This window comes from Silurus meridionalis, chromosome 2 (assembly GCF_014805685.1).
Source record: "Silurus meridionalis isolate SWU-2019-XX chromosome 2, ASM1480568v1, whole genome shotgun sequence".
NCBI classification, from domain to species: domain Eukaryota; kingdom Metazoa; phylum Chordata; class Actinopteri; order Siluriformes; family Siluridae; genus Silurus; species Silurus meridionalis.
This window is the reverse complement of record NC_060885.1, coordinates 27,128,632-27,155,786: the sequence shown is the minus strand read 5'-3', so window position 1 is coordinate 27,155,786 and position 27,155 is coordinate 27,128,632. Positions and strand designations below refer to the sequence as shown.

The window sequence follows — 27,155 nt, the reverse complement described above, 5'->3', positions numbered from 1 at the left end:
GATTGAGTGCACAAGCTAGCATCCTATGGCTAATCTAACATAATCCGTGGCTAGCACTAGCCAGATACCACACACAAGCACATTTCTACAAAGATTTTATATTTAGTTATATTCTACATTCCTAAATGTTGATAAAATTACGCCCTTATCCAGAGTGACGTACAGTACATAACTTCTTTTTACTGGTAGCTGTCTAACTTACTTGAGCTAACAAAATTTTTGACAAGATTATTTACTGATTTTCAGCTTTATGAGCACCCTTCCTTTCTCAAACACTAACACCCATAAGGTATTGGTTATCTAATCTAACAGGATTTCTGATGTTCATAACAACATCAGCCAACATGTCCTAAATGAGGATTAGCATGAGCTAACCTAACAGGTTTATTTTCCCATTCATATTCATTACTGTTCTAAATATTCACTTATAAATGTCACTTAGCTAGCTAACATGATCTATCTGCTAACATTTTCTATCTAGCTAATGTGACAGGAATTGTTTTATTCAGATTCTGGCTAATCATTAACAACAGAGCTAATCTGCAAGGATATATTTTATATTTTTATGTTCATAAATGTTAGGAATTGTTACTGATGTAACTTCTAACGTTAACCATTTGTTATATTCGTCATTAATCCTCTCCTAGCAAGCATGAGCTAATCTGACAGTATTTTTTTTTTTCTTTCATTTATATACTTCTTTCAGTTAATGCTAGTCAAATCACTAGCATAGCTGGCCTGCTAACATTCGTCAGCTGACCTGACAGAACTTTGTTCATAAGTGTTCCTAATCCTCATCGCTAATGCTCACTAGGTGGTGAACAAAACATAGCATGACAGGAATGATGGTTAGTTCGAAAAATTTCAAACACACGGGAAAGAAGTGTAAAGTCACGTGATTGTTTTGAAGGCAAAGTTTCTATGGATGTAGACTTCCCGACTTCATGTAGCTAATCAGCTTATACCCTTACTGCTAACTCTCCTATTTGCATAAAGAGAAACTGTTAAATATGCTACAGACTAACTGTTAAATATGCTACAAAAAGAAAGGGATTCTGAATTTTCCTTTTATGACCTTGACTACAAAAGCCCTTGCATGTGTTTATATAAATGACAGTTTTCGTTTATATATAGAATATAGCCAAACACTCATCACACACATTACACTCTTTCTGTCCTTCAGTTCAGGAAGTGATGAGGGCATTTCTTATGACCAGCCTGTAATTACGAGCAAAAAAAACCTTTTTGACCAGCACACATTTAGGATTTACGAAACACCAGCATTAGATAAAAAAGGGACGATTTTAGGGAAAGTGAGCACACAACAAAAATCCACAAAGTTTAGGATCAAAACCTGGTTTTAATTCATCTAACCTTCTCAAGGTGTGCGTGTGTGTGTGAGTGAGAGAGTGAGATATAAGTATGTGCTGAGTAATCCGATCCATAGCAGTATGTAATGCACAATGAGCATCGTTCATCAGTGTGTGTAAATGTGTAACTCGAGGTTTTCTTTGTTCTCGCGAGCCTTCATACTTTAACAAAAGCCCACCCAGAGGTTTGATTGTATGGACAAGCAAGTCTGATTCCCAGCATGTCTGATTCTCCTTATCAGCTGATCGATTTACAAAAATTTAGATTCGCTATAAATGAGGACAAGTGTTAGTATGATGACAAGCAGGCAGCTTCAGTACCCGTTATCTTGGGCTCCTAAAAATACACATTTTACAACATCAGAGTGACACAATGGCGCCATAATACCGTGACGAATCAGCACATACCTGTTTTACTGTTAATTCTATGTATTTATTTTTATAAATGTTTTATGTCTGGACATTTTGTCAGGTTTGGATTCACCGATGCGCTCGGTGCCTTACTTTTCTTCGGGGAGATTTTACACTCTTACGGCGATCTGTATATTAAGTACCGGATTTTCATTTGTAATTGATGTACACAAGTGATTTATGGAAAACAAACAAACAAAAAAAACATTTGAATGTGATCGTTTAAAAAAACAATGAAACAATTGGAAGGTATGACATTTGTGAGTGTGTTTTTATTTATGACGTGATTGTTCACTGGTATGGTTTTTATTTAGCTAATAACTTTGTTGTAGGTAGCTTGGCTTGGCAATTCAGACAAAACAAAATCTTATGCAGAAACATGCAGAGATAAGATGATGGTGGTCGCTCTCTGCTACTTCCTCCCAAGCCTTGTTTTTCTTTGTAAGGTCTTTACGCACGTTTTCACGAGAGACCGTATAAATGTGTGTAGAAAGTAGGAAAGCGCTACTGTGGTTTATGTTTTAATAGCACGTATTAGCTGAAGTCAAGAGTGGGGAATTGAAGAAACGTCGCACTGCGACACGCCCCCTAGGATCGCTCCGAGGAATCGCCCCAGACCGAGATGATCGTGTGGATTTGACGCTGTGCAGACGTGAGGAGAAAAACACCACCACGTCACTTGAATCTTGTGGCTGTGTCGAGAGAAAAAAAAACCCGAACAATCGCTTGTTGCTCTGTAGCTCCCTGATGTGACTGCACGGGGAAAGAAACCTGAATAGCGATGATAATGAATTAAACAGTAAAACGCAGAGTATCGGGGTGGTGTAATGGTGCTGTGTGTTAGCTGAAAGGACAGTAATTAAACGACACACACTGAGGTTCTGATGCAGACATCTGGAAAAAACATTGTGAGGAAAAATGCGATTGCGCGCGAGGGAGAGAGGGAGGATTAAGGAAAGAAGGGAAAGGGGGTGAATAGAAAAAAAAGTGTGTGTGTGTGTGTGTGTGTGTGTGTGTGTGTGTGTGTGTTCTCGGTTACACCGGAGCAGAGCGGAGCGCGTGAGGAGCGCGCGCACCTATTATTAAAAAAAGAAGAAAGGTCCCGGATCAAAGGGGGGGAGGAACGCGTCGCGTGCCAGATGATGAAGTAGTGATCCTGTTCATATCTCACACCACCATCTTCATCCTCAAACTGGTCGAACTCGTAGATACGACAAGAGAAGGTTGTAGATTAAGTCGCGTTGGTGGAGAATCGTATGGAGGCCCCCCGCGGGTTTACTGAATGCGCGAGACATTCCGCCACATGACCGACGGAGGCTTTTGTTTTGCGTTACCGAGGCGGAAAAGAAAAAAACCTGCGAGCGCACAACGGTAAGGACATCACACACACACACACACACGGGAGAAATCGATGTTTATGAATATTCATATTTAATACATTGAGAGAATTCTCCCCTTCCTTCTTTTTCCAATTTTTTTCTTTCTCTGCAGTTTTTATTCCAGTCAACGGAACAAGTCTGGACACGTGCATCCCTGCAGTTCCAGGTAAGTGTGTGTGTGTGTGTGTGTGTGTTTGTGCTGTTGACTTGATTGATTTCTAATATGCACTCCAGTGTATACGTAAAAAGAAGTGCATGGTAATGCATGATGGGGATTTAGTGTAAACCTGTTTACATGCAAATAAGAAGCTGTTTTTTGCGCGTGCAACATATCCCATTAAACTAACAGCTGCGTTTTGAATGCATTGGATGTAGTGCACTTAGACAGTCTGTACAGCTGATGTAACCGAACTGCACAATCAGAACACACACATACACACTCACACACACTCCAGCGTTGAGACTGATACCTGTTTGTCATCAGCAAGTATCAAATTGTAACCTTGTAGCATCGAATTTAAACAAACAACTAGCCATTTATTTTAAAAACATTAATGTTATAAAGCTTATACAGCGCTAATATATGTGTGTGTGTGTGTGTGTGTGCAATGATCACTTATTCATAATGTCATAATGTAATGATTATAATTACATATATATATATATATATATATATATATATATATATATATATATTAAATTGATAATTATTAAAAATGTTATCATTGTTATTACGCTGGTGCCATGAGGTGAAATGGATTTTTTTTTTTGTAATGAATAATAGATAGATAGATAGATGGATGGATAGATGGATAGATGGATGGAGGGATGAAATTGTAGATGGGATAGATATTTTAGAGATTTAGTTGGATAATTAGTAAATAAACTGTAGATGAAAGTGCTGGTTGATTGTAAACTCTGAGGGTGAGGTGTGTAATGTGTTCGAACTAAAATTACATTAGAAATCTGTAGTGAGCTTGAGCTCATGAGGCTGAAGGATTTAATGACTTACACACTAAACATGTGGACAGAAATAATGTGTATTAAAGCTTCCACTAACTGGAACCGTTTACACGTCATTAACAGATTCTTTAAAAAATTGGTCTATAAAGTTTTTACATAATTATTTTGAATAAGCACTCTCATTCTATTACTCCCTCACATTCTCACTCTATTACTCCCTCACACTCTCACTCTATTACTCCCTCACACTCTCACTCTATTACTCCCTCACACTCTCACCCTATTACTCCCTCACACTCTCACTCTATTACTCCCTCACACTTTCAATCTATTACTCCCTCACACTCTCACTCTATTACTCCCTCACACTCTTACTCTATTACTCCCTTACACTCTCAAACTATTACTCCCCACACTCACTCTATTACTCCCTCACTCTCACCCTATTACTCCTCACACTCTCACTCTATTACCCTCACACTCTCACTATTACTCCCTCACACTCTCAATCTATTACTCCCCACACTCTCACCCTATTACTCCCTTACACTCTCACTCTATTACTTCCCACACTCACTCTATTACTCCCCACACTCTCACCTATTACTCCCTCACACTCTCACCCTATTACTCCCCACACTCTCACCTTTTACTCCCCACACTCTCACCCTATTACTCCCTCACACTCTCACCCTATTACTCCCCACACTCTCACCCTATTACTCCTTACACTCTCACTCTATTACTCCCCACACTCTCACTCTATTACCCTCACACTCTCACCCTGTTACTCCCTCACACTCTCACCCTATTACTCCTTCACACTTTTACTCTGTTACTCCTTCCACTCTCACCCTATTACTCCTCACACTCACCCTATTACTCCCTCCCACTCTCACTCTATTACTCCCCACACTCACCCTATTACTCACTCTCACTCTCACTCTATTACTCCCCACACTCACTCTATTACTCCCCACACTCTCACCCTATTACTCCCCACACTCACTCTATTACTCCCCACACTCTCACCCTATTACTCACTCTCACTCTCACTCTATTACTCCGTGACACTCTCACTTTGTTACTCCCTCACACTCTATTACTCCCTCACACCCTCACTCTATTACTCCCCACACTCTCACTCTATTACCCTCACTTTATTACCCTCACTCTCACAATCTCACTCTATTACTCCCTCACACTCTCACTCTATTACTCCCTCACACTCACTCTATTACGCCTCACTCTATTACTCCCTCACACTATCACTCTATTACTACCCCACACTCTCACCCTATTACTCCCTCACACTCTCACTCTATTCCTCCCTCACACTCTCACTCTATTACTCCCCACACTCTCACCCTATTACTCCCTCACACTCACCCTATTACTCCCTCACACTCTCACTCTATTACTCCCCACACTCTCACTCTATTACTACCCCACACTCTCACTCTATTACTCCCCACACTCTCACTCTATTACTCCCTCACACTCTCACCCTATTACTCCTCACACTCACTCTATTACTCCCTCACACTCTCACCCTATTACTCCCTCACCTTCTCACTCTATTACTCCCTCACACTCTCACTCTATTACTACCCCACACTCTCACCTTATTACTACCTCACATTCTCACTCTATTACTTCCCACACTTTCACTCTATTACTCCCTCACACCTCACTCTATTACTCCCCACACTCACTCTATTACCCTCACTTTATTACCCTCACTCTCACAATCTCACTCTATTACTCCCTCACACTTTCACCCTATTACTCCCCACACTCTCACTCTATTACTCCCTCACACTCTCACCCTATTACTTCCCACACTCTCACTCTATTACTCCCCACACTCTCACCCTATTACTCCCTCACACTCTCACCCTATTACTCCCTCACACTCTCCTCTATTACTCCCTCACACTCTCTCTATTACTTCCCACACTCTCACTTTATTACTCCCCACACTCTCACTATTACTCCCCACACTCTCACTCTATTACGCCTCACTCTATTACTCCTCACACTCTCACCCTATTACTCCATTACACTCTCACTCTATTACTCCCTCTCACTCTCACTCTCACTCTATTACCCTCACTCTCACTCTATTACTACCCCACACTCTCACCTTTTACTCCCCACACTCTCACTATTACTCCCCACACTCTCACCCTATTACTCCCTCACACTCTCACTCTATTCCTCCCTCACACTCTCTCTATTACTCCCTCACACTCTCACTCTATTACTCCCCAAACTCTCACTCTATTACCCTCACACTCTCCTCTATTACTCCCTCACACTCTCACTCTATTACTCCCCACACTCTCACTCTATTACTTCCCTAACTCTCACCCTATTACTCCCTCTCACTCTCACTCTATTACTCCCTCACATTCTCACTCTATTACCCTCACTTTATTACTCCCCACTCTCACTCTATTACTCCCTCACACCCTCACTCTATTACTCCTCACACTCTCACTCTATTACCCTCACTTTATTACCCTCACTCTCTCACAATCTCACTCTATTACTCCCTCACACTCTCACTCTATCACTCCCTCACTCTCACTCTATTACTTCCCACACTTTCACTCTATTACTTCCCACACTTTCACTCTATTACTTCCTCACACTCTCACTCTACCACTCCATCACTCCCGCACACTCTCACTCTATTACTCCCTCACACTCTCACTCTATTACTCCCTCTCACTCTCACTCTACCACTCCATCACTCCCGCACTCTCTCACTCTATTACTACCCCACACTTTTACTCTATTACTACCCCACACTCTCACCCTATTACTCCCTCACACTCTCACTCTATTCCTCCCTCACACTCTCTCTATTACTCCCTCACACTCTCACTCTATTACTCCCCAAACTCTCACTCTATTACCCTCACACTCTCACTCTATTACTCCCTCACACTCTCACTCTATTACTCCCCACACTCTCACTCTATTACTTCCCTAACTCTCACCCTATTACTCCCTCTCACTCTCACTCTATTACTCCCTCACTCTCACAATCTCACTCTATTACTCCCTCACACTCTATTACTCCCTCACACCCTCACTCTATTACTCCCTCACACTCTCACTCTATTACCCTCACTTTATTACCCTCACTCTCTCACAATCTCACTCTATTACTCCCTCACACCTCACTCTATTACTCCCTCACTCTCACTCTATTACGCCTCACTCTATTACTCCCTCACACTATCACTCTATTGCTCCCCACACTCTCACTCTATTACTCCTCACACTCTCACTCTATTACTACCCCACACTTTTACTCTATTACTCTACCACACTCTCACTCTACCACTCCATCACTCCCGCACTCTCTCACTCTATTACCCTCACTCTCACTCTATCACTCCCTCACTCTCTCACAATCTCACTCTATTACTCCCTCACTCTCAGGTTATCACCCTTCACTACCCCACTCTATCTCACTCACTCTTACTTTATCACCCTTTACTCTCACTTCATCTCTCATTTAATCTCACTTTATCACTCCTTTACTCCCTCACTCACTCTACCACTCCATCACTCCTTCATTATCCTGCTATCACTCCCTTACTCTCACTCTATCACTCCCTCACTCTCTCTTACTTTGTCACTCTCACGCTTTCACTCCCTTACTTCTTTAGTTCCTCACCCTTACTCTATCACTCCCTCATTCTTGCTTTGTCACTCCCTCACTCCCCAACGCCCATTTTATCATGTCTTCACTTCCTCACTCCTTTAATCAATCATTACCTTACTCCTTCACTCCCCCACTCCCATTGTATCACTTTTTCACTCTCTCACCCCCCTAACTCCCTCACTCTCTTATTTTCTTTCCCCATCACTCTCTCCTTCACTTTCTCACTTCATTACTCCCAAAATGCATTATCAGGTTTATTGCAAACTTTAAATTTTGACAAAATGTGAAAAAAAAAAACATTAATTCACAGACACACAGTAATTATATTTAATCAATCAATCTAAAAAAAAACTGAACAAAAAACATTCAAAATTCTTAAAGGTTGCATATGTTGCCACGCCCCCTGCTGTATATGGGTATAAACTAACAACTGAACCTAAACAACACAAATTGTGCGAGCGTGTGTGTGTGAACTGTATCTGTTATAATCAAAATGGATTCCTCCAGTCACACACACACACACACACACACACACACACACACACACACACACACACAAGGCTCTGAACAGCTAATGAGTCACAGGAGGCACACACACACACACACACACAGCTGTCTCTCTGTTTGGCCTCAGGAGTGGAAAGACAGACTAAGGAGGAAAAGGGATCAGTAGGAAACAGTCTCTTTTTCTCTCTCCGTCCCTCTCCATCTCTATTTATTTTTGTTTAATTTTTTCTTCATCCTCTCTCTGTTTCTCTCGATTCTCTTCCCTCACTCTTTCATAGTCTTACTTTTTCACAACTTTCACAACTTGTTCTTGACTTTTTTCTTTCTTTCTCTTTCCTTTGTTCTTTCTTTCTCTTCAATTTTCCATTTCTCTACTTTTTTTCTAGCCTACAGCGTTTTTATTTTCACACTTTTTCACAATCAGTTTTGTCATCATTTCCCTTTATTTCTTTCTTTTGCTCTTTTTTTTTATTGTCTCTCTCTGTCTCTCCTTCTTTCTTTGTTTCTCTTTATACTTATTCCCTTCTCTCTCTCTCTCTCGGGCTCAGTAGCTTCGATGGTGCTTCTGTTTTTCATTTTACTGCCTCAATCTATCCATCCATTCATCCATCCATCTCTCTCTCCCTCTCTCTCCCTCTCTGTTTAATAGTTTCCCTGACAAAGAGATCAAATGCACAAAATGGTATGTGTGTGTGTGTGTGTGTGTGTGTGTGTGTGTGTGTGTGTGTGTGTGTGTATGTTGAGGGTATTGTCTCCGGGCAGCTGTTTTTGGAGCCTGTGGGCAAGTTGAGGGTTTTTCCTCTGGGATATGTGTTCCACTTTCTCAAATGTTGCCCCAAACACACACGCACACACACACAGGTTTCTTATCAGATACCAGTGTATGTTTCTACTTTAAATGAAACTCAAGTCCAAGAGACACAGAGGCTGTAAAGGTGTTTTACTGAACACCACTAGCACGAGTTTATTCGCTAACACGCCTTAGCACCATGACACCATACACTCTAATCTCAGCTCTATCGTTACGTTTTCATTAAAGCATGAAAAGAGATAAAAGTGTGACTTAGTTATTAAACTTACACTGTAATCACCAGTGATGCATTCAACGGCCTCTGTGTTTCAACATGTTTTCAAATGCACTGTATAACTGTTGACCTGCTTATGAATGCTCAGAAGGTCACAATATCACACACACAATTCCATTGAACAGTATTATGGGATTTCCTTCGCATTCTGCTTCGCACACACACACATACACACACACACACACACACACACACACACACACACACATTAGCAAAACATTCCTTCAGGACTAATGTGGCGTGTCGGTGCGATCATGTTACTGCAGCACGCGCACACACACACACACACACACACACACACACACACACACACACACAGCCCAGGGTGTTGGCTGGGCTGGATATAATTTCCCATCTGTCTTTCTTTAATTTTTTTTCCCTCTCCCTTTTTCTCTCATCTTTCACTGTTTTTAATTCCCTCTGCCTCTCTCTGTCCATTCTTCCGTCCTCTGGCACTCTCTTTCTCCCTCTTTCTCCTTCTGTCGTATTTGCTGTCTGTTTCTCTCTCTCTTTGCCCCAACCCCTCTTTTCTGTCTTTTTCCATTTCTGTTTTGTCTCACTTTCTTTCTCCTGAGTGGAATCTTTCTTTACTTATTTATTCATTGTTACCCTATTTTTTATATTTATTATTATTATTATTATTATTTTTTTATTTTTTTTTTTTACATCTGTCATGTGCTCCATTAACACAGGGGTGAGATCATCACTGTGTGTGTGTGTTTGTGTGTGTGTGAACAGAACAAGGCAAAGATGACTTTGGTCTTGTCCATGAACCCTTTCTGTGACCATGAAGCTGAACCTCCACCCCCAATTTACCAGCCAATCTGGGAGGCTGAATCCAGCAGCCCCACCCACTCATCACCTGGGGCTGATGCCCATGAGCTACAGGATGGTCAGTAACACACACACACACACACACACACACACACACACACACACACACACACACACACACACACAGGATCGATTGGTCATTTTAATTAGGTCCTTATTGTTGTGTTAAATAATAAATTCTGTTTATACATATATATATTTTTTTATTCAGAGCCTGTCTATAGAGGCGCCGCAGGTCATGTGACCATGTCGCAAATCGCTTACTTTAAACGGAAATACGTTGAAGACGAAGACCTTCCACTAAACTTCAGGAGTTACCGTCGCACCGTAAGTTCCCCCCTCGGAACACATCGATTTATACCTGGATTTAAATATCTGTTTGGAAAAACTAATCCCTTAAAATTAATTCTGCTCTGTAATTCCACTCCACTTCTATAGGTGTCCCCATTGTTACAGGAACACTCTCACGTTCTTCACTTGTCTCTGGACAAAATGCGCTTTATTGAAGACCCTGAGGCTTTCCTGCGTCGCTCTGTTCTAATCAACAACCTCCTGCGTCGCCTGAGAGCCGAAATCCTTCTCCAGGGGGCGTGGCCTTTCATGGCAAACTCAGCCCAGGTTTCCTTGACGATGCCCGTGTCCATCTCCACTCACCAGGGCCGGGGCCGTAAGAGGCTGAGATTACTGCACGAGGAGGAAGAGGAGGAGGAGGAGGAGGAAGACGAGTGCGTATCTGCATGCTGTTGCTTCTACGATGCAAGCAGGTACATGCAACTTCCTGTGTGTGTTTATGAGAGGGACATTCAGCCTTCATCATCGGCATCATCATCATCATCTGCTATAACGGAGAGACTGGAGTGTCTTTTTGAAGAGGAGGATGAAGAAGAGGTAGAGAGTGACGGAGAGGAAGAGTTTGATTCTTTGTGTCCTGGTTTGGACCTGTGCAAAGCATCGTTCAAGGCGAGAGAGAGACTTAGGGAGAGAGAAACAGAAGGAGAGACTCTGGTCGCCGTGGAAACAGGACAGCAGGTGGCGCTAGTTTTGCCTCAGCTCGGAAGGAAATAGCAAATCTGAGGACACATGGGGTACAAATTACAACTCCATAAATGATTTTACGAATGAATTTGTTCGTATGTAACGCAGGACATGAGGTCCGCTGGCTCTGTCATAGACAATGTTTAAAAACTGAGCCAAACAGAACGTTAAAGGGAATATTTTTAACGTTTAATAAATGTCCGGTGCAGAACGTGATGTTTCTAACGAAGTCTTCAAATTTTTCATTTATCCAGGGCATGGTTTATTCTGAAGGACGTAAAGATTTTACAGTTTCTTTGAGGAACTCTCTAACGGTGCCTTATGTCTGCATTTTTAAATGTATATAAAGTTCTTCTCTGTGTTTGTACGTGGATTTTCTTCACTCCTTACTAAAGATCAGCGATTACAAATAATTCCTTTTCGTCAAATTTCGATTTGATGTGTTTCTGTGATTCAGTCAACAGCTAACATTGAATAGCTAGCTACTTTTTGAAACCTGCTTGCTCAAGAGTATGTATGTATACACCAAGTCTATGTTACAGATACTGCAGGCTAGTTAAATATGCTTTGCAAAGTAGCATCTCAGTCTACAGACATGCTAAGCATAACGCTAGTTTTTCCCTGAAATCTGAATAAACAGTTTGTATACCACAGCAGTCAGAGCGGTTTTCCAGAATTCAATGAATTATTAGTCATTAAGGATGTGTTTAAACAAGTCAGGAATATAAGATAGAGCAATCTAGCACTACACTGACAGGTTGCATTAAAGAAAGAAAAAAAGATAAACACCTAACTAGCTTGGTAGTTAGCTACTATAAATTAGCCATTCTGCTATTAAAATCGAGCAGCTGAAGCTAGACATCTAGCTAAATACAATGCAAGAGATAAGTTGTTAGCGAGCAAGAAAAGAGTACATTCCTGAAAAATCGTCGTGCTAGTTTGATTATTAGCTAGCTTAAAAACAAACACAAACAGTTAGCAATTGTAGCTAGACACATGCATTTAGCAAACTGGTGCTAGCTAGTTAAATTAGCATTGTCAGGTTGCATTATATACAGTAAGCTAGCTATTCACTCGCTTGGTACTTTCTTGGTGAACACAAAGCACCTCATCTACTCCTATAGGAAAGAACTAGCTGGTTATCCACTGGTTTTAGCTAAAGAATTCCGAGTTTCACAGATTAATTTATTTCCGTTTAGACTAAAACCTGAAATTATATTGATGACTCATTGAAAATTAAATTAAAAATAAGAGAAAATGCCTAAACTCTCAGCCAGTGAGGAGGAAAATTAACTGGAATAATTTCATTTTAGATTTTATTCCTCACTTGAACAATAAGATTTGTTCTTTCAAAAAAAATATTTCAGGATGATATAAAAGCCTGCGGTGCTCAGTACAGCTGTCAGAAATAGCACGAAATAATATAAAAAAAATTTAAATACTTTGTCCAGGCTTAGAAATAATAAATGTGATAAAAGATTATTTAAAAAAAAGCTAAATAATTTTTCCTCCCTCAGAGTCCTGGTCTATGAGTACACACGTGTTGTATTTGTATTAATTTTATTAGAAACACATTTCTAAATTTTCTTTTTGTATAGTTTAAAAAAAACATTTTCTTTTTTTCTGCATTTTTTTCACAACTTATGTCAGTTTTGTTGTGTTTTTTTTCAGTGTAATGTAAAATACAATAAAAATAAATCCATGCGTTTGACTGCTTACAGGTTAAAAATATTTTTATCCGACGTTTTTCTCTGTCAGGTAAAAAAAAATTAACAGGTTTTATTCACCTGGAACATGTTTATGCAAATTCTCCATGGGGAAAAATGAATCGGGTATCATGAATTTAAATTTCTTCATTTTTTTTTTCATTTTCTAATGAAATTTGTTGTGTTTTTGTTTCTGCATTGTTTCCTGATCTACTGCTCTTTGTTTGAGTGCAGAGCACTCGAGCGTTATGACACTGTCAACACTAATACACATTAATGTCCTTCACACACACACACACCTCTCTCACTTTCATCCATTAACATTCATCTTTAGTGGCTCCTGGTTGCCATGGAAACTGGCCTTTTGTCACTAATGGTGAAACTTACAGCACCTTAAGGGGTTTTATTATATGGTTTGTGTGTGCACTGTTCACACACACACACACACAGATAGATAGATAGATAGATAGATAGATAGATAGATTGATAGATTGATAGATTGATTGATTGATTGATTGATATTAAACTTTTGATACTATTAGACTGATATGTGTGTGCGTGTAAGAGAGATAGAGTTTCTCTTTCTGAAGATCAGGTAGAGAGTCAGGGCAGGTGAAGGATTAACCAGGCGGATCTGCAAGACACCCCTCGTGACCACGAGAGGGCGCTCCGTGAGCACAGCTCTGCATTCCTAGAATATGAATGTAGAAGTGTGAAATGGCTTCATCCTTTTTTGTAAAAAAAATATATAAATAAATAAAAACCCAATGTATTACTGCTAAACCTCAATAAAACTTTACAAGGAAGTAGGAGAAGCTTCTATTCTCTTTACAGGTCATATTAAAAAATGAGCTCTGAACTTTAACAGGGCAAAAAGGACTCGAGAAGCTTGGAGTTCAGATGGACATTGGTGGATGAGGAGAGAAGAAAGAAAGTTATCTAAGGTTAGCCTTAAAACACACATCCTGAATCTGTGATGTCATAACATGCAGAATGTGTTGGTTTGAGTGGTGGGGTCTTATATTTCGTCCTGATTGTAGAATAAAACCAACGCACTGTTTACTGGCTACTGTTGGCCAAAAGAGGAGAAGGAGAGGAGGAAGATGTCTACAGAGACAGCAGAGAAAGGAGACGTGTAGAAGAGTGGAGGTTCGGGTTGGCACTTTAAATGTTGGTACTATGAATAGTAAAGGGAGAGAGGTAGCTGATATGATGGAGAGGGGAAATGTAGATATGTTGTGTGTTCAGGAGACCAAGTGGAAAGAGAGTAAGGCCAGGAACATTTGAGGGGGTTTAAACTGTTCTATCATGGTGTGGATGGAAAGAGAAATGGTGTAGCGGTGACTCTGAAGGAAGAGTACAGTAAGAGTGTAGTGGAGGTGAAGAGAGTTTCTGATATGGTGATGAACGTGAAGCTGTAAGTTCAAGAGGTGATGATGAATGTCATCAGTGCCTATGCTCCACAAGTGGGTGACATGGAGAAGAAGGAAAAATTATGGCATAAGTTAGATGAAGTGGTAGAAGGTGTACCTAGGAATGAATGAATGGTGACTGGAGCAGACTTTAATGGGCATGTAGGTGAAGGGAACAGAGGTAATGAGGAGGTGATGGGTAGGTATGGCCTTAAGGAGAGGAATGTGGAAGGGCAGATGGTGGTAGATTTTGCTAAAAGGATGAAAATGGCAATGGTGAATACTTATTTTAAGAAGAAGGAGGATCATAGGGTGACATATAAGAGTGGAGGAAGGTGCACACAGATGGACTTTGTTCTATGTAAGAGATGCAACCTGAAGGAGATTGGAGACTGTAAGGTGTTGGTAGGGGACAGTGTAGCTAGACAGCGTCGGATGGTGGTCTGTAGTTTGGTTTTGGAGGTGAAGAAGAAGAAGAGGAGGAGTATGAGGACTAAAAGAAGAATAAGATAGTGAAAACTGAAGGAGAAAGACTGTAGTGTGAGATTCAGGGAAGAGGTCAGACAGGGGCTCGGTGGTGGTGAAGAGGTGCTGGATGATTGGGCAACTACTGCAGAAGTGATAAGGGAGTCAGCTAGAAAAGTACTTGGTGTGACATCTGGAAAGAGAAAGGAAGACAAAGAGACGTGGTGGTGGAATGAGGAAGTGTAGGAAAGCATAAGGAGAAAGAGGTTGGCAAAACAGAATTGGGATCGGCAGAGAGATGAGAAATGTAGGCAGGAGTACAAGGAGATGCGGCAGCAGGTGAAGAGGGATGTGGCGAAAGCCAAGGAAAAGGCATATGAGGAGCTGTATGAGAGGTTGGACACAAAGGAAGGAGAAAAGGATTTGTACCACTTGGCCAGGCAGAGGGACCGAGCTGGGAATGCAAGTTAGAGCAATAAAGGATGGAGATGGAAATGTGTTGAAAAGATGGAGGAAGTATTTTGAGCAGCTGATAAACGAGATAAATGAGAGAGAGAGAGAGAGAGAGAGAAGAGGGTGGATGATGTGGAGATAGTGAAGCAGAATGTGGATAGGATTAGTAAGGAGGAAGTGAGAGCAGCGGTTAAGAGGATGAAGAGTGGAAAGTCAGTTGGACCAGATGACATACCGGTAGAAGCATGGAGATGTTTAGGAGAGATGGCAGTGGAGTTTTTAACCAGATTGTTTAACAAGATTTTGGAAGGTGAGATGATGCCGGAGGAATGGAGAAGGAGTGTGCTGGTACCGATATTTAAGAATAAGGAGATGTGCAGACCTGCAGTAACTACAGGGGAATAAAGTTGATCAGTCACACCATGAAGTTATGGGAAAGAGTAGTGGAAGCCAGGCTGAGAGAAGAGGTGACCATTTGTGAGACCATGGTTTCTTTCCGAGGAAGAGCACCACAGACGCATTATGTGCTTTGAGAATGTTGATAGAGAAGTATAGAGAAGGTCAAAAGGAGTTGCATTGTGTGTTTGTAGAGAGAAGGGGAATAAAAGTCAGTAGGAGTAAGACAGAGTACATGTGTGTAAATGAGAGGGAGGGCAGTGGAGTGGTGTGGTTGCAGGGAGAAGAGGTGGAGAAGGTGGAGGAGTTCAGGTACCTGGGATCAACAGTGCAAAGTAATGGAGAGTGTGTTAGAGAAGTGAAGAAAAGAGTGCAGGCAGGGTGGAGTGGGTGAAGAAGAGTGGCAGGAATGATTTGTGATAGAAGAGTATCTGCAAGAGTGAAAGGGAAAGTTTATAGGACTGTGGTGAGACCTGCGATGTTGTATGGTTTAGAGACAGTGGCATTGAGTAAAAGACAGGAGGTGGAGCTGGAGGTAGCAGAGCTGAAGATGTTAAGGTTTTTGTTGGGAGTGACGAGGATGGACAGGATTAGAAATTTTATTAGAAGTTTATTAGAGGTGGCAGTGCATGTAGGATATTTTGGGGACAAGGTGAAGGAGGCGCGATTGAGATGATTTGGACATGTGCAGAGGCGGGACATGGGGTATATCGGTAGGAGAATTTTGAGGATGGAGCCACCAGGAAGAAGGAAAAGAGGAGGACAAAGGAGGAGGTTTATGGATGTGGTGAAAGAAGACATGCAGGTAGTTGGTTTAAAAGAGGCAGATGTAGAGGACAGGGTGGTATGGAGACGGATGATCTGCTGTGGCGACCCTAATGGGAGCAGCGGAAAGAAGAAGAAGATGATTGCGTTTTTTATTTAATTCTAATCTTTATTTTTCTAGTATTAAATACATTTTATTTACACTGATTAAACCTTTTTTCTAAAGTCCTAAATCTTCTGCATTTAGAATATATTTTATTAGTTATTTTCACCATTATTTCAGCATTTAGATATTTACACCAATCACTAAGGTAATGCAAACATTTATACAACTTTTGGAAAAGAAATTCTGATTTTATGCAAGGCTTTTAAAGCATATAATAAGTGATAAAAGCATTTGTTTTCTAACAGTAATAGATGATTTTGGGGGAAAAAAGAAGAAATGAACTATATGGCCAAACGTATTGGGACATCACCTGTACAATTTCCAAGCATATGTGATTCTTCTCCAAACTCTAACCGCCAAATTAGAGGCAGCCAATTCTCTAGTATTTCTTTGGATGCTGTGGCATTACATTGTTCTAGAAACTATGAGACCCAAACCTGTTCCAGCTCCACGAAGATATGGGTTAGAGTGGAAGATCTTGAGTGGCCTGCTACAAAGCTCAAACCCCTATTGAACACCTTTGGGATGAATATGAAGGCTGACTGCAACCCAGGCCTCCTCACCTCACCTACATCACTACCTGACTTTACTAACACCTTTGTGGTTGAATGAATCTCCAAAAATCTCTACAAATACATTTAAAAATCTAGTGGGATGGGATATTCAAAAAGTATGTATCAATCTTATGGTTGAGTATCCGCAAACGTTTAGTCACAACGTGTACAGTGTACATTTAAAGCTAAGTGTTTGGAATGTAAAAACTTACATTTTAAAAGTGTCTAAAGTCATCTAGACTTCAGGCAAAAGGCGGATAAATGGAGACTTTGGAATCCTTCCCACACTTCACAATGTACTGTTTCATAGATTGATTATATCCAGGTGTAGGTGTAGTAATTTCAGCCATTTCTTTATTTCCCTGCAAAATGAACCTGCAGTTATATGAAAGAGGTGCAGCTGCAGTGAGGTAAATCTCAACCAGATAATCGAGGCAATTGATCAACTCGTGACAATTCGGTTTCTCGTTCTCCATCCAGCACTTGGCTTTGAGCAGAGCTTCAGCCGTCACATAATGTAGTTTAAAATTACACTTTGTTTCGATGGTTACGATCCTGTCAGGTATGGCCTTAATGGTGTAGGTCATGGAAAACCTGTTGCATTTGATTTTTAAGGCCTGATGTTTGACCCTAATGGCGTCTTTGGCTGCTGTAAAACAGGATTTGGTCTGGTCCTGGCAGGAATGCACACTGAAATGGAGTTCCTTTATATCGCTGTCCTTAATCATGTCGTCGTCATCGCAGTAGACGCAGCAGTCGATGCGAGTTTGATCGTCCTCAGATGACACGGTATAAATCACGCTGTCGACCTTGCCGATTGTCAGGCACTGCCATTGACCTTTAACCTGAAGGGTCATGATTTTGTTGAGAGGGTTGTGTCTTAAGACACGCTCTGAAAAATCCAGGTTGGAGAGGAGGACTTCATCCTTGCACGCCACCTTCTCCAGCTGGTGTTTCACTGACAGGATTCCTTCTGTGTCAGGATGGATAAGAAACGTGCTAGAAAAATCAGAGTGATTGGCTCTTTAGTTGTTTTGAGAAAATAAAGAGAGAAAACAATGTTTTTACAGTGACTTTTAAACTGTATGACTACTGAAGGCTGAAACATTTGAAGCCATTACACAATAAAAACATAGCATGAACGACACCTTATTCTGGAAAAAAAACACCTTACTCTGAGTCTCCAGACATCGTGTGAGAGAGAAGACACACTTCCTTCAGCTGACACAAAACTGTACCCAATGTACACGAACACCGAGTGCACGCGTAGGTCAGAAATCTGAAAGTCTATAAACACTCAGCAGTATAGATCAGGGGTGGTCTCTCTTCCTCTTTCTTGTTTGAAAAGTTTCAGTTTCATTTCTCCAGAAGCAGAACCACTCGAGCTTTTTTAAAGACACAGAAACATGAAAAATACCAATGCTCTCTCCTCTTCTATTCTCTATCCCTCTTCTCTCCTTTCCTCTCCTCCCCTCTATTCTCTTCTCCTTTCATCTCCTATATTTTCCTCTCCTTTCATCTCCTATATTTTCCTCTCCTTTGTGGCTGAATCACAACAATTCTGCATAGATGAGTGAACCAAAATTCTCTCACAGCGCTGTAACAGACTAATTGCAAGTTTTCGTAAACGCTTGATTGCAGTTGTTGCTGCTAAGGGTGACCCAACCAGTTATTAGGTTTAGGGGCAAACACTTTTTCACACAGGGCGATGTAGTTTTGGATTTTGTTTTCCTCTGAATAATAAAAACCTTCATTTAAAAACTGCATGCTGTGTTCACTTGTGTTATCTTTTACTTATATTTAAATCAGTTTGATGATCTGAAACATTAAAGTGTGACAAACATGCAAAACAATAAGAAATCAGGAAGGGGGCAAAAATCTTGATAACTAGCTAGCTAGCTAGCTCTAGGTGATATTCCCTTTATTCATACTCCCACAGCTCCATGTCCTGAACCCTGTGGCTGTAAGCTCGATTCTGTCCATCGGTGAAGATGTAGTGCTGTGTGCTGTGGTAGTCGTTGCGGCCGCAGACCAGCTCCATCAGCTCTCCATCGCTCTGAATGACGACACGGATGTTTTCCTCTTGAAACTGGCTGTAGTTGATCAGCAGGTGCTGAAAACATGCCAGCAGACCTTCCTTCATCTCACCGCTTCTCTCCAAATGCGTTTTAGTCTCCAGGAGCTTTTCCAGTTTCAGTAATTTGCCGAAGAAAACTCGGCGGTGAGGTTGGACAAAAAGGCTACGCTGGGGATGCTGGGTGGCGTAAGTCATCCGAAGCTCACCGCATACAATCCTCAGCTCCAGCTCACTCTGACACGATGGGTTAGACTCGATTTCGGCGCTTAAAACTCGCCTAGCTTGATTCATGCAGCTCTCCAGCTCGTCTCTGCAGCAGTGTCCGGCAAAGTGAGACTCGCTCAGGCACGAGGGAATGAGACGAGGCCCGACCGGAATCTTCTGATGGAGCTCTGGACCTTTCTGACCAGAACGCACCATATACAGAAGGACGGGGTTCCCAGCAGTAAAGCGAACCAGCTGACGATCACCTTCAAGTGTGAGAGAGACGTCACGGCGTTTAGAGATGGGAAACTTCTCCAGAGTCTGAATCGCAAAATCCAAACTGGCTTTCATGTTGGAATCCAAAAATCCCTCCTGGCGCAGTTTCACCCTCGCCAAGAGGAAAGTCTCCAAATCCAGACAGGACACTGTGAAGTTTTTTCTGAAAAACAGAAAACAAATAATTACCCAGTCTTTCTTTTCTACACCTTTTGCTTGTCTGTTTTTTCTTAATGATTCTGTGGTTAACAGCAAAAATAATTTTGATGATCTTGTTTGTGAACAATGACAAAAGGACTTGTCATTCTAATGGGAACGAGATGTTCATTGACACAAACACTTAATTTTGAGAGATGAACTAACGGTTTAGAGAAAAGCACAGGCTTTTTCAAGAAATCCAATGTGTTGTGTTGTTTGTACTGATTGTTTTGAGAAATGCACTTACTGGTTTTGCAAATATTAAGGATGATTAGAGAATTGCTCCAAAGCAACTGAGAAAAACTGTATTTATGTGTAACTGGGTGCAGTTGTGAGAATCTGCTGTTTCGGTTGGCTGTGCTGTTTATGTTTTGGCGGTGTGATGAGGGCTAATAATATTTAATGTAAACACTTTCAGCATGAAGGCGCTTCTTTTTCTGTCCCCTTAAACATAACACCTTTCATTTATCAGAAACAACAAGAATAAATATTGAGAGGAAGTAGGTTCCTCAAACAAGAAACTACAATAACCACTGTTCTTCAAACTGTTCTTCAGAGATTCCTTTAAGAGAGCAGTAGAGCGTGCTTCATATTTCAAAACGAAGCTAGACTTTTCCTCAAATGTTTCTCATAACATGAAAAACTATTTGTCATATAGCTTTATTGTGTGAATAAAGGTTAGTTACTGAGATGAAAATGATCGGATTTAACAGGGACCAGAAAGAAACCGTATCTTACATCTCGCTCATGATGGAGAAGGATGAAGTTTTGCCGACCAAAGAAGTACTTTTGAGTCCAAGATCTTTACCTCCTAATGAAGGAGACACGGACATGGTCATAATACAGAGCTGTCACTCCTAATCAGAGAACAGGAGAAAAACACACCGAGGGAATCATCTGGTACAGTCAGGATCAAAAAGTCTGTGTTAATAAACAAGCTCAGATTTTATTTCTATTACTAAATCAAATTTTGTGAATTACTAAATGAAGCCTGTCATGTAAAAATGAGCATTTTCAAAAGTGTTATGATCATTATATCATTTAACACTTGAAAATAGAGAGTTTGATAAATAGAACTAGAAAGCCGGAGGAACAATGGAAGAAAAGCCATTAAATAAAGATTTGAGAAAGAAAAAAAATTAGGACAGTAGTTTCAAATTATTCAAATTATATAATTTAATATAAACCTGCACTACTCTCAGAGCTGCTGTTATTGGCAATGAATCTATAAATAATAGTTACTGTCTCACCTGCGTTGTGTGGCGTCTCTCACTTTCTTTCCTCAGCATGCACTTTACACACACATTTATACACAAGTGCTCACGTGATTTTAATTCTCAGAATACCTGAGGCCATCAGGGAGTGTATGTTTATAATCGTCATTTTACCATTAGCTTTCCACACACACACACACACACACACACACACACACGAAAACACACAGACCTACTTATCTGGAAAAAATATTAGTTTAATGTTTTAAAAGTGATGTATTGGTGGGGGAGGTTTAATGGTGGAGTATTTTATTAAGGGTGGTTTAATGGTGGTGTAATGTATTGGGGATTTTATGATGGTGTAATGTATGGGGGGGGTTTGATGGTGGTGTAATGTATTAAAGGGTTTGATGGTGGTGTAATTATTGTGGGGTTTAATGCCGGTGTAATGTATTGGGGGGTTTGATGGTGGAGTAATTTATTGAGGTAGTTTGATGGTGGGTTAATATATTGGGGTTTGATGGTGGTGTAATGTATTGGGGGTTTAATATCGGAGTAATTTATTGAGTGTGGTTTGATGGTGGTGTAATGTATTGGGGTCTTATGATGGTGTAATGTACTGGGGTTTGATGGTGGTGTAATGTATGAAAGGGTTTGATGGTGGTGTAATTATTGTGGGGTTTGATGGCGGTGTAATGTATTGGGGTGTTTAATGGTGGAGTAATTTATTGATGGTGGTTTCATGGTGGTGTAATGTAATGGAAGCGGAAGCAAGTCAATCATAGTCGATTTATTTCAAACAAAACAGTTCAATAAGCAAAACACTCACTGCTGCCGAGGCGAGAAAACAAACAAGAATGTCCGCTCGAGACGAGCAATCCAAACCAAAACCTGGAGTCGAAACGAAAGTAAACGGCAGCGGCTAAGAGTAATCCATGGGAAAACGGAACCAGCGGGGAATGCTGGCGGTCGAGCAGCCACGGGTATCACCAGCATGACAATACAAGAACCAACAGCCTGTGACTCGAGAACGTGAGTCTATATAGTCTGAATCCTAACGAGTCACCGCTGTCGGTGATCGGGCAGGCACGGGATAATGAGGCACCGTGAGAGCTACTGAGGGGGGCGTGGCAGGGTGCATCTCTGACAGCGGCCGAGGAAGGCGTGGCAGGGTGCATCTCTGACAGCGGCCGAGGGGGGCGTGGCAGGGGAATCCCTGACACTGTGTTAATGAACAAGCTCAGATTTTATTTCTATTACTAAATCAAATTTCGTGAATTACTGATTGTAGGCTGTCATGTAAAACGAGCATTTTCAAATGTGTTATGATCATTACACCAGTCATCATTTGAAAATGGAGAGTTTGATAAATAGAACTGGAAAGCAGGAGGAACAGTGGAAGAAAAGCCATTAAATAGATTTGAGAAAGAAAAATTAGGACAGTAGTTTTAAACTAGCTAATGTTTGGCTGTTTATATTTAATTTAATATAAACCTGCACTACTCTCAGAGCTGCTGTTATTGGCAATGAATCTATAAATAATAGTTACTGTCTCACCTGCGTTGTGTGGCGTCTCTCACTTTCTTTCCTCAGCATGCACTTTACACACACATTTATACACAAGTGCTCACGTGATTTTAATTCTCAGAATACCTGAGGCCATCAGGAAGTGTATGTTTATAATCGTCATTTTACCATCAGCTTTCTACACACACACACACACACACACACACACACACACACACACACACACACACACCTACTTATCTGGAAAAAAAATTTTTTGACGGTGGAGTAATTTATTGAGGGAGGTTTGACGGTGGTGTAATGTTTTGGAGGGTTGATGGTGGTGTAATGTATTGGGGGTTTGATGGTGGTGTAATGTATTGGGGGTTTGATGGTGGTGTAATGTATTGGGGGGTCTGATGGCGATGTAATGTATTGGGCGTTTGATGGTGGTGTAATCTATTGAGGGTGGTTTGATGGTGCAGTAAGGTTTTGGGGGGGTTGATGGTGGTGTCATTTTTAGGGTTTGATGATGGAGTAATTTATTGAGGTGGTTTGATGGTGGTGTAAGGTTTTGGAGGGTTGATGGTGGTGTAATGTTTCGAGGATTTGATGGTGGATTAATTTTTGGGGTGGTTTAATGGTGGAGTAATTTATTGGGGTGGTTTGATGGTGGTGTCATTTATTGGGGTGGTTTGATGGTGGTGTAATGTTTTGGGGGTTAATGGTGGTGTAATGTATTGGGGTTTAATGGTGGTGTAATGTATTGGGGGTTAATGGTGGTGTAATGTATGGGGGTTAATGGTGGTGTAATACATTAGGGGTTTGATGTTGGTGTAATGTATTGGGGTTTGATGGTGGTGTAATGTATTAGGGTTTTGATGGCAGTGTAATGTATTGGGGTTTGATGGTGGTGTAATCTATTGAGGTGGTTTGATGGTGGAGTAATTTATTGAGGTGGTTTGATGGTGGAGTAAGGTTTTGGGGGTTGATGAAGGTGTAATGTTTTTGGGGGTTGATGGTGGTGGTGTAATGTATTGGGGTTGTTTGATGGTGGTGTAATTTACTAGGGTGGTTTGATGGTGGAGTAGTGTTTTGGGGTTAAGGGTGGTGTAATGTATTAGGGGTTTAATGGTGGTGTAATGCATTAGGGGTTTGATGGTGGTGTATTGTATTGGGGTTTGATGGTGGTGTAATGTATTGGGGTTTGATGGCGGTGTAATGTATTGGGGTTTGATAATGGTGTAATGTATTGGGGTTTAATGGTGGTGTAATGAATTAGAGGTTGATGGTGGTGTAATGTATTGGGGTTTGATGGTGGTGTAATGTATTAGGGGTTGGATGGTGGAGTGATTTATTGAGGGTGGTTTGATGGTGGAGTAAGGTTTTGAGGGTTGATGAAGGTGTAAGGTTTTGGGGATTTGATGGTGGAATATTTATTGAGGTGGTTTGATGGTGGTGTAATGCATTGGGGTTTGATGGTGGTGTAATTTATGGATGGTGGTTTGATGGTGGTGTAATGTATTGGGAGTTTGATGGTGGTGTAATTTATGGATGGTGGTTTGATGGTGGTGTAATGTGTTGGGAGTTTGGTGGTGGTGTAATGTATTGGGGATTTGATAGTGGAGTAATTTATTGGGGTGGTTTGATGGTGGTGTAATGTTTTGGGGGTTGATGGTGGTGTAATGTTTTGGGGTGGTTTGATGGTGGTGTAATGAATTAGAGGTTTGATTGTGGTGTAATGTATTAGTGGGTTTGATGGTGGTGTAAAGTATTGGGGTTTGATGGTGGTGTAATTTATGGATGGTGGTTTGATGGTGGTGTAATGTATTGGGGTTTGATGGTGGTGTAATTTATGGATGGTGGTTTGATGGTGGTGTAATGTATTGGGAGTTTGGTGGTGGTGTAATGTATTGGGGATTTGATGGTGGAGTAATTTATTGGGGTGGTTTGATGGTGGTGTAATGTATTTTGGGGGTTGACAGTGGTGTAATGTTTTGGGGTGGTTTGATGGTGGTGGTGTAATGAATTAGAGGTTTGATTGTGGTGTAATGTATTAGTGGGTTTGATGGTGGTGTAATGTATTGGGGGGGTTGATGGTGGTGTAGTGTATTGGGGTTGTTTGATGGTGGAGTAATGTATTGGGGGGTTTGATGGTGGTGTAATGTTTTGGGGGTTTTATGGTGGTGTAATGTATTGGGGTTGTTTGATGGTGGAGTAATATATTGGGGGTTTGATGGTGGAGTAATTTATTTGGGTGGTTTGATGGTGGAGCTGCATCACAACAACTCGCCTTCTTCCTCCCACAACTCTGTCTGCCCAATACACGTATAAACACACAGAGAGAGAAAGAGGTGAAAGTGTTATTTTTAGGAAATTGAGACATGGAACATTTGACAACGATATTAAAAGCAACCCAGTCAGCATTGTGTGGACCAAGACATAAAGTAGGGAAGGTGAGACCAAGGGCATGTCTCAATCATCTTCCTCAGGTGTGAATAAGAATATAATGTTAAGGGTGCAATACTGAGTTCAAGATCTTTACTTCCTCATGAAAGAAACAAGGACATTGCCATAGGACTAAGATGTCGCACATAATCATAGAACAGAAGGAAAACACAACGAATGAACAATTTGAGACGTCATCGTCTACAATACATTTCCAGATAATCAAATGTGTGTGGAGTATGTCATTCTAAATTACATGATTATTATGATATATTATTATTATACAGTCAACCCACGGAACACAGAACTTGCGGTTCTGAAAATTTGTGGGTTCTGATTTGGAACCTAACTGCAAGTTGCGGATTATCTTATAATTCGCGGGAATCCGCAGCGGAAACGAATGTTCAAGAACATCAGGAATAACATTTTAAATTATGTTTTCATTAAAAAATCAACCATTTTTTAAACACATTATTGTATTAAAGTGACATAATTTCTAGATAAATTCACTAAGGTACCATAGGGGCTGCGGATTTTCGGGACTCGTGGAGAGTCTTAGAACGTAACCCCTGCGAGTTCCACTGTATTATGATATCTTTGTTGTATCAGAAATACAATAATTCTCAGTCCACTAAAATCTCGCCCATAAAAAAACGTGATTGCTTTAGTAACAGTAAAGCAGCATGTGATTGGTTGGAGCCAGTGCGGTAAAGGTCATCGCCACGTGTCAGCTGATTACAATTGTTCAATTGGGTTTGCTTTTAATTTCCTGCCACACGAGGGCGCTAAAATCATCATCATTATATCTAATACACTACACATGAAATTACAATCCCCTTTGTATCTCTTCTCCTCTTCTCCATCTTTTCTGTTGTGAAGAACCATGAGCTGTTTTTTTATTTGTTTTGTGATTAATGTTGCGGTACTACAAATGTACCTGTACTCGAAGGTCCGGAATTGTATCGTGTGAATTGAGACAGAGCTTTTGTTTTCACTTGTTCAGTTTGGTGTATGCAGCTCTGTTTTGTCAAAGTGTACGAATGCCTGCTGCACCCAATCACGCAAAACCTACGGCCTGGGATCTGTCATTTTACATGTCGGTCAGTCCGATTGCAAATGATGTGGTTAGATGGTAATGCAACCTGCCATTATCTCAGGAAGTTCACTGAAGTCTGGCTCACGGTTTTACCAGTCCACCAGTCTACTGAACCATCAGTCTATACATCTGCACTCTGTGTAACACACACACACACACACACACACACACACACACCTCATTGTAAAACACACTGAATGCTTCCACATTTATAACAACAGCTTGTTGGAGGGGACATGGCCATGTGAGGGAAATTGGACTACCTAAAACCCAGTGTTTCAGAACATTCTCCAACATTTACTGAAGTTTTTACCTCCTGTCCATCCAAATCTCATTAGCCAATGAGAGTAAAGTGCTCTTAATTCACTTCCTGTTACTATCCCATGTAAACTAATCCAGTCTGAATAGAGCTTCAGAGCAGAAGCTGATATTATTGTGTAATAGGGGGGTGTATGCATCTGGCAAAACAATCCAGTGGTGATGATTAGATCATTTAAATACAAACCAAAATAAATCTTACTTCTATTTATTTTGACTTATATTTGTGACATGGTTTATAATGCATTTAGTTTTTAAGTGTTTTAGTTTCCCCAACTCTTTCTGCATTCATGTTTTATTTGACATTATTCATATTAATTCATGTTACACAACAAATCATTATAAATTAGTCTACATTAAACACACACACACACATACACACACACACACACGTGTGTAGAATATATTAAATGCAGCAGGTATGCCGGGTGAAAATAAAAATAATACATAGACAGGAAATAATTGATAAATAATAAATATAAACTAGATTAAAATGTTTCACATTGAAGGACTTTATTTCATTGACATTTTATTTGAGATTCAGTTTAGAAACTGTTTCATGTCTTTACACATTTATGCGCACATTAACGCGCGCGAGAGCTGAGAACTGGATACGCTGTGTGCTCTCACACTTC

General features: G+C 40.8%; 4 protein-coding genes across 9 annotated transcripts in view; 2 read left to right on the top strand and 2 right to left on the bottom strand.

The window, feature by feature from the left end:
- On the top strand, nucleotides 1-11,633 carry sertad4 (SERTA domain containing 4). Its single transcript, XM_046870757.1, has 5 exons — nucleotides 1-3,152; nucleotides 3,273-3,326; nucleotides 10,136-10,289; nucleotides 10,443-10,558; nucleotides 10,670-11,633. The coding sequence occupies exons 3-5, from the start codon at nucleotides 10,148-10,150 to the stop codon at nucleotides 11,294-11,296; spliced, it is 885 nt and encodes a 294-aa protein (XP_046726713.1). The 5' UTR covers nucleotides 1-3,152; nucleotides 3,273-3,326; nucleotides 10,136-10,147; the 3' UTR covers nucleotides 11,297-11,633.
- A 156-nt stretch (nucleotides 11,634-11,789) lies between these two features.
- LOC124399669 lies at nucleotides 11,790-18,841 on the bottom strand. Its single transcript, XM_046870771.1, has 3 exons — nucleotides 18,358-18,841; nucleotides 17,396-18,182; nucleotides 11,790-13,663 (listed from the first exon to the last, which is right to left on the bottom strand). The coding sequence occupies exons 1-2, from the start codon at nucleotides 18,372-18,374 to the stop codon at nucleotides 17,426-17,428; spliced, it is 774 nt and encodes a 257-aa protein (XP_046726727.1). The 5' UTR covers nucleotides 18,375-18,841; the 3' UTR covers nucleotides 11,790-13,663; nucleotides 17,396-17,425.
- A 128-nt stretch (nucleotides 18,842-18,969) lies between these two features.
- LOC124401072 overlaps nucleotides 18,970-27,155 on the bottom strand; it is an 11,988-nt gene continuing 3,802 nt past the window's right edge. Inside the window, exons 1-3 of one of the 6 annotated variants that reach the window (XM_046873052.1) lie at nucleotides 22,710-22,743; nucleotides 20,677-20,795; nucleotides 18,970-19,903 (exon numbers count right to left, since the gene is read on the bottom strand). In XM_046873052.1, coding sequence (XP_046729008.1) covers nucleotides 19,105-19,903; nucleotides 20,677-20,777 — 900 coding nt within the window. In that variant the 5' untranslated portion in view covers nucleotides 20,778-20,795; nucleotides 22,710-22,743 and the 3' untranslated portion in view covers nucleotides 18,970-19,104. Of the gene's footprint in view, nucleotides 19,904-20,676; nucleotides 20,796-21,981; nucleotides 22,369-22,709; nucleotides 22,744-27,155 lie in introns of those variants that run through there. The other 5 variants (XM_046873079.1, XM_046873058.1, XM_046873071.1 and 2 more) reach the window with 5 other exon arrangements.
- prkcha (protein kinase C, eta, a) overlaps nucleotides 26,962-27,155 on the top strand; it is a 22,986-nt gene continuing 22,792 nt past the window's right edge. Inside the window, exon 1 of the mRNA XM_046873030.1 lies at nucleotides 26,962-27,155. This exon is cut by the window's right edge and continues 619 nt beyond it. The gene's annotated coding sequence lies outside the window, so the exon portion shown is untranslated.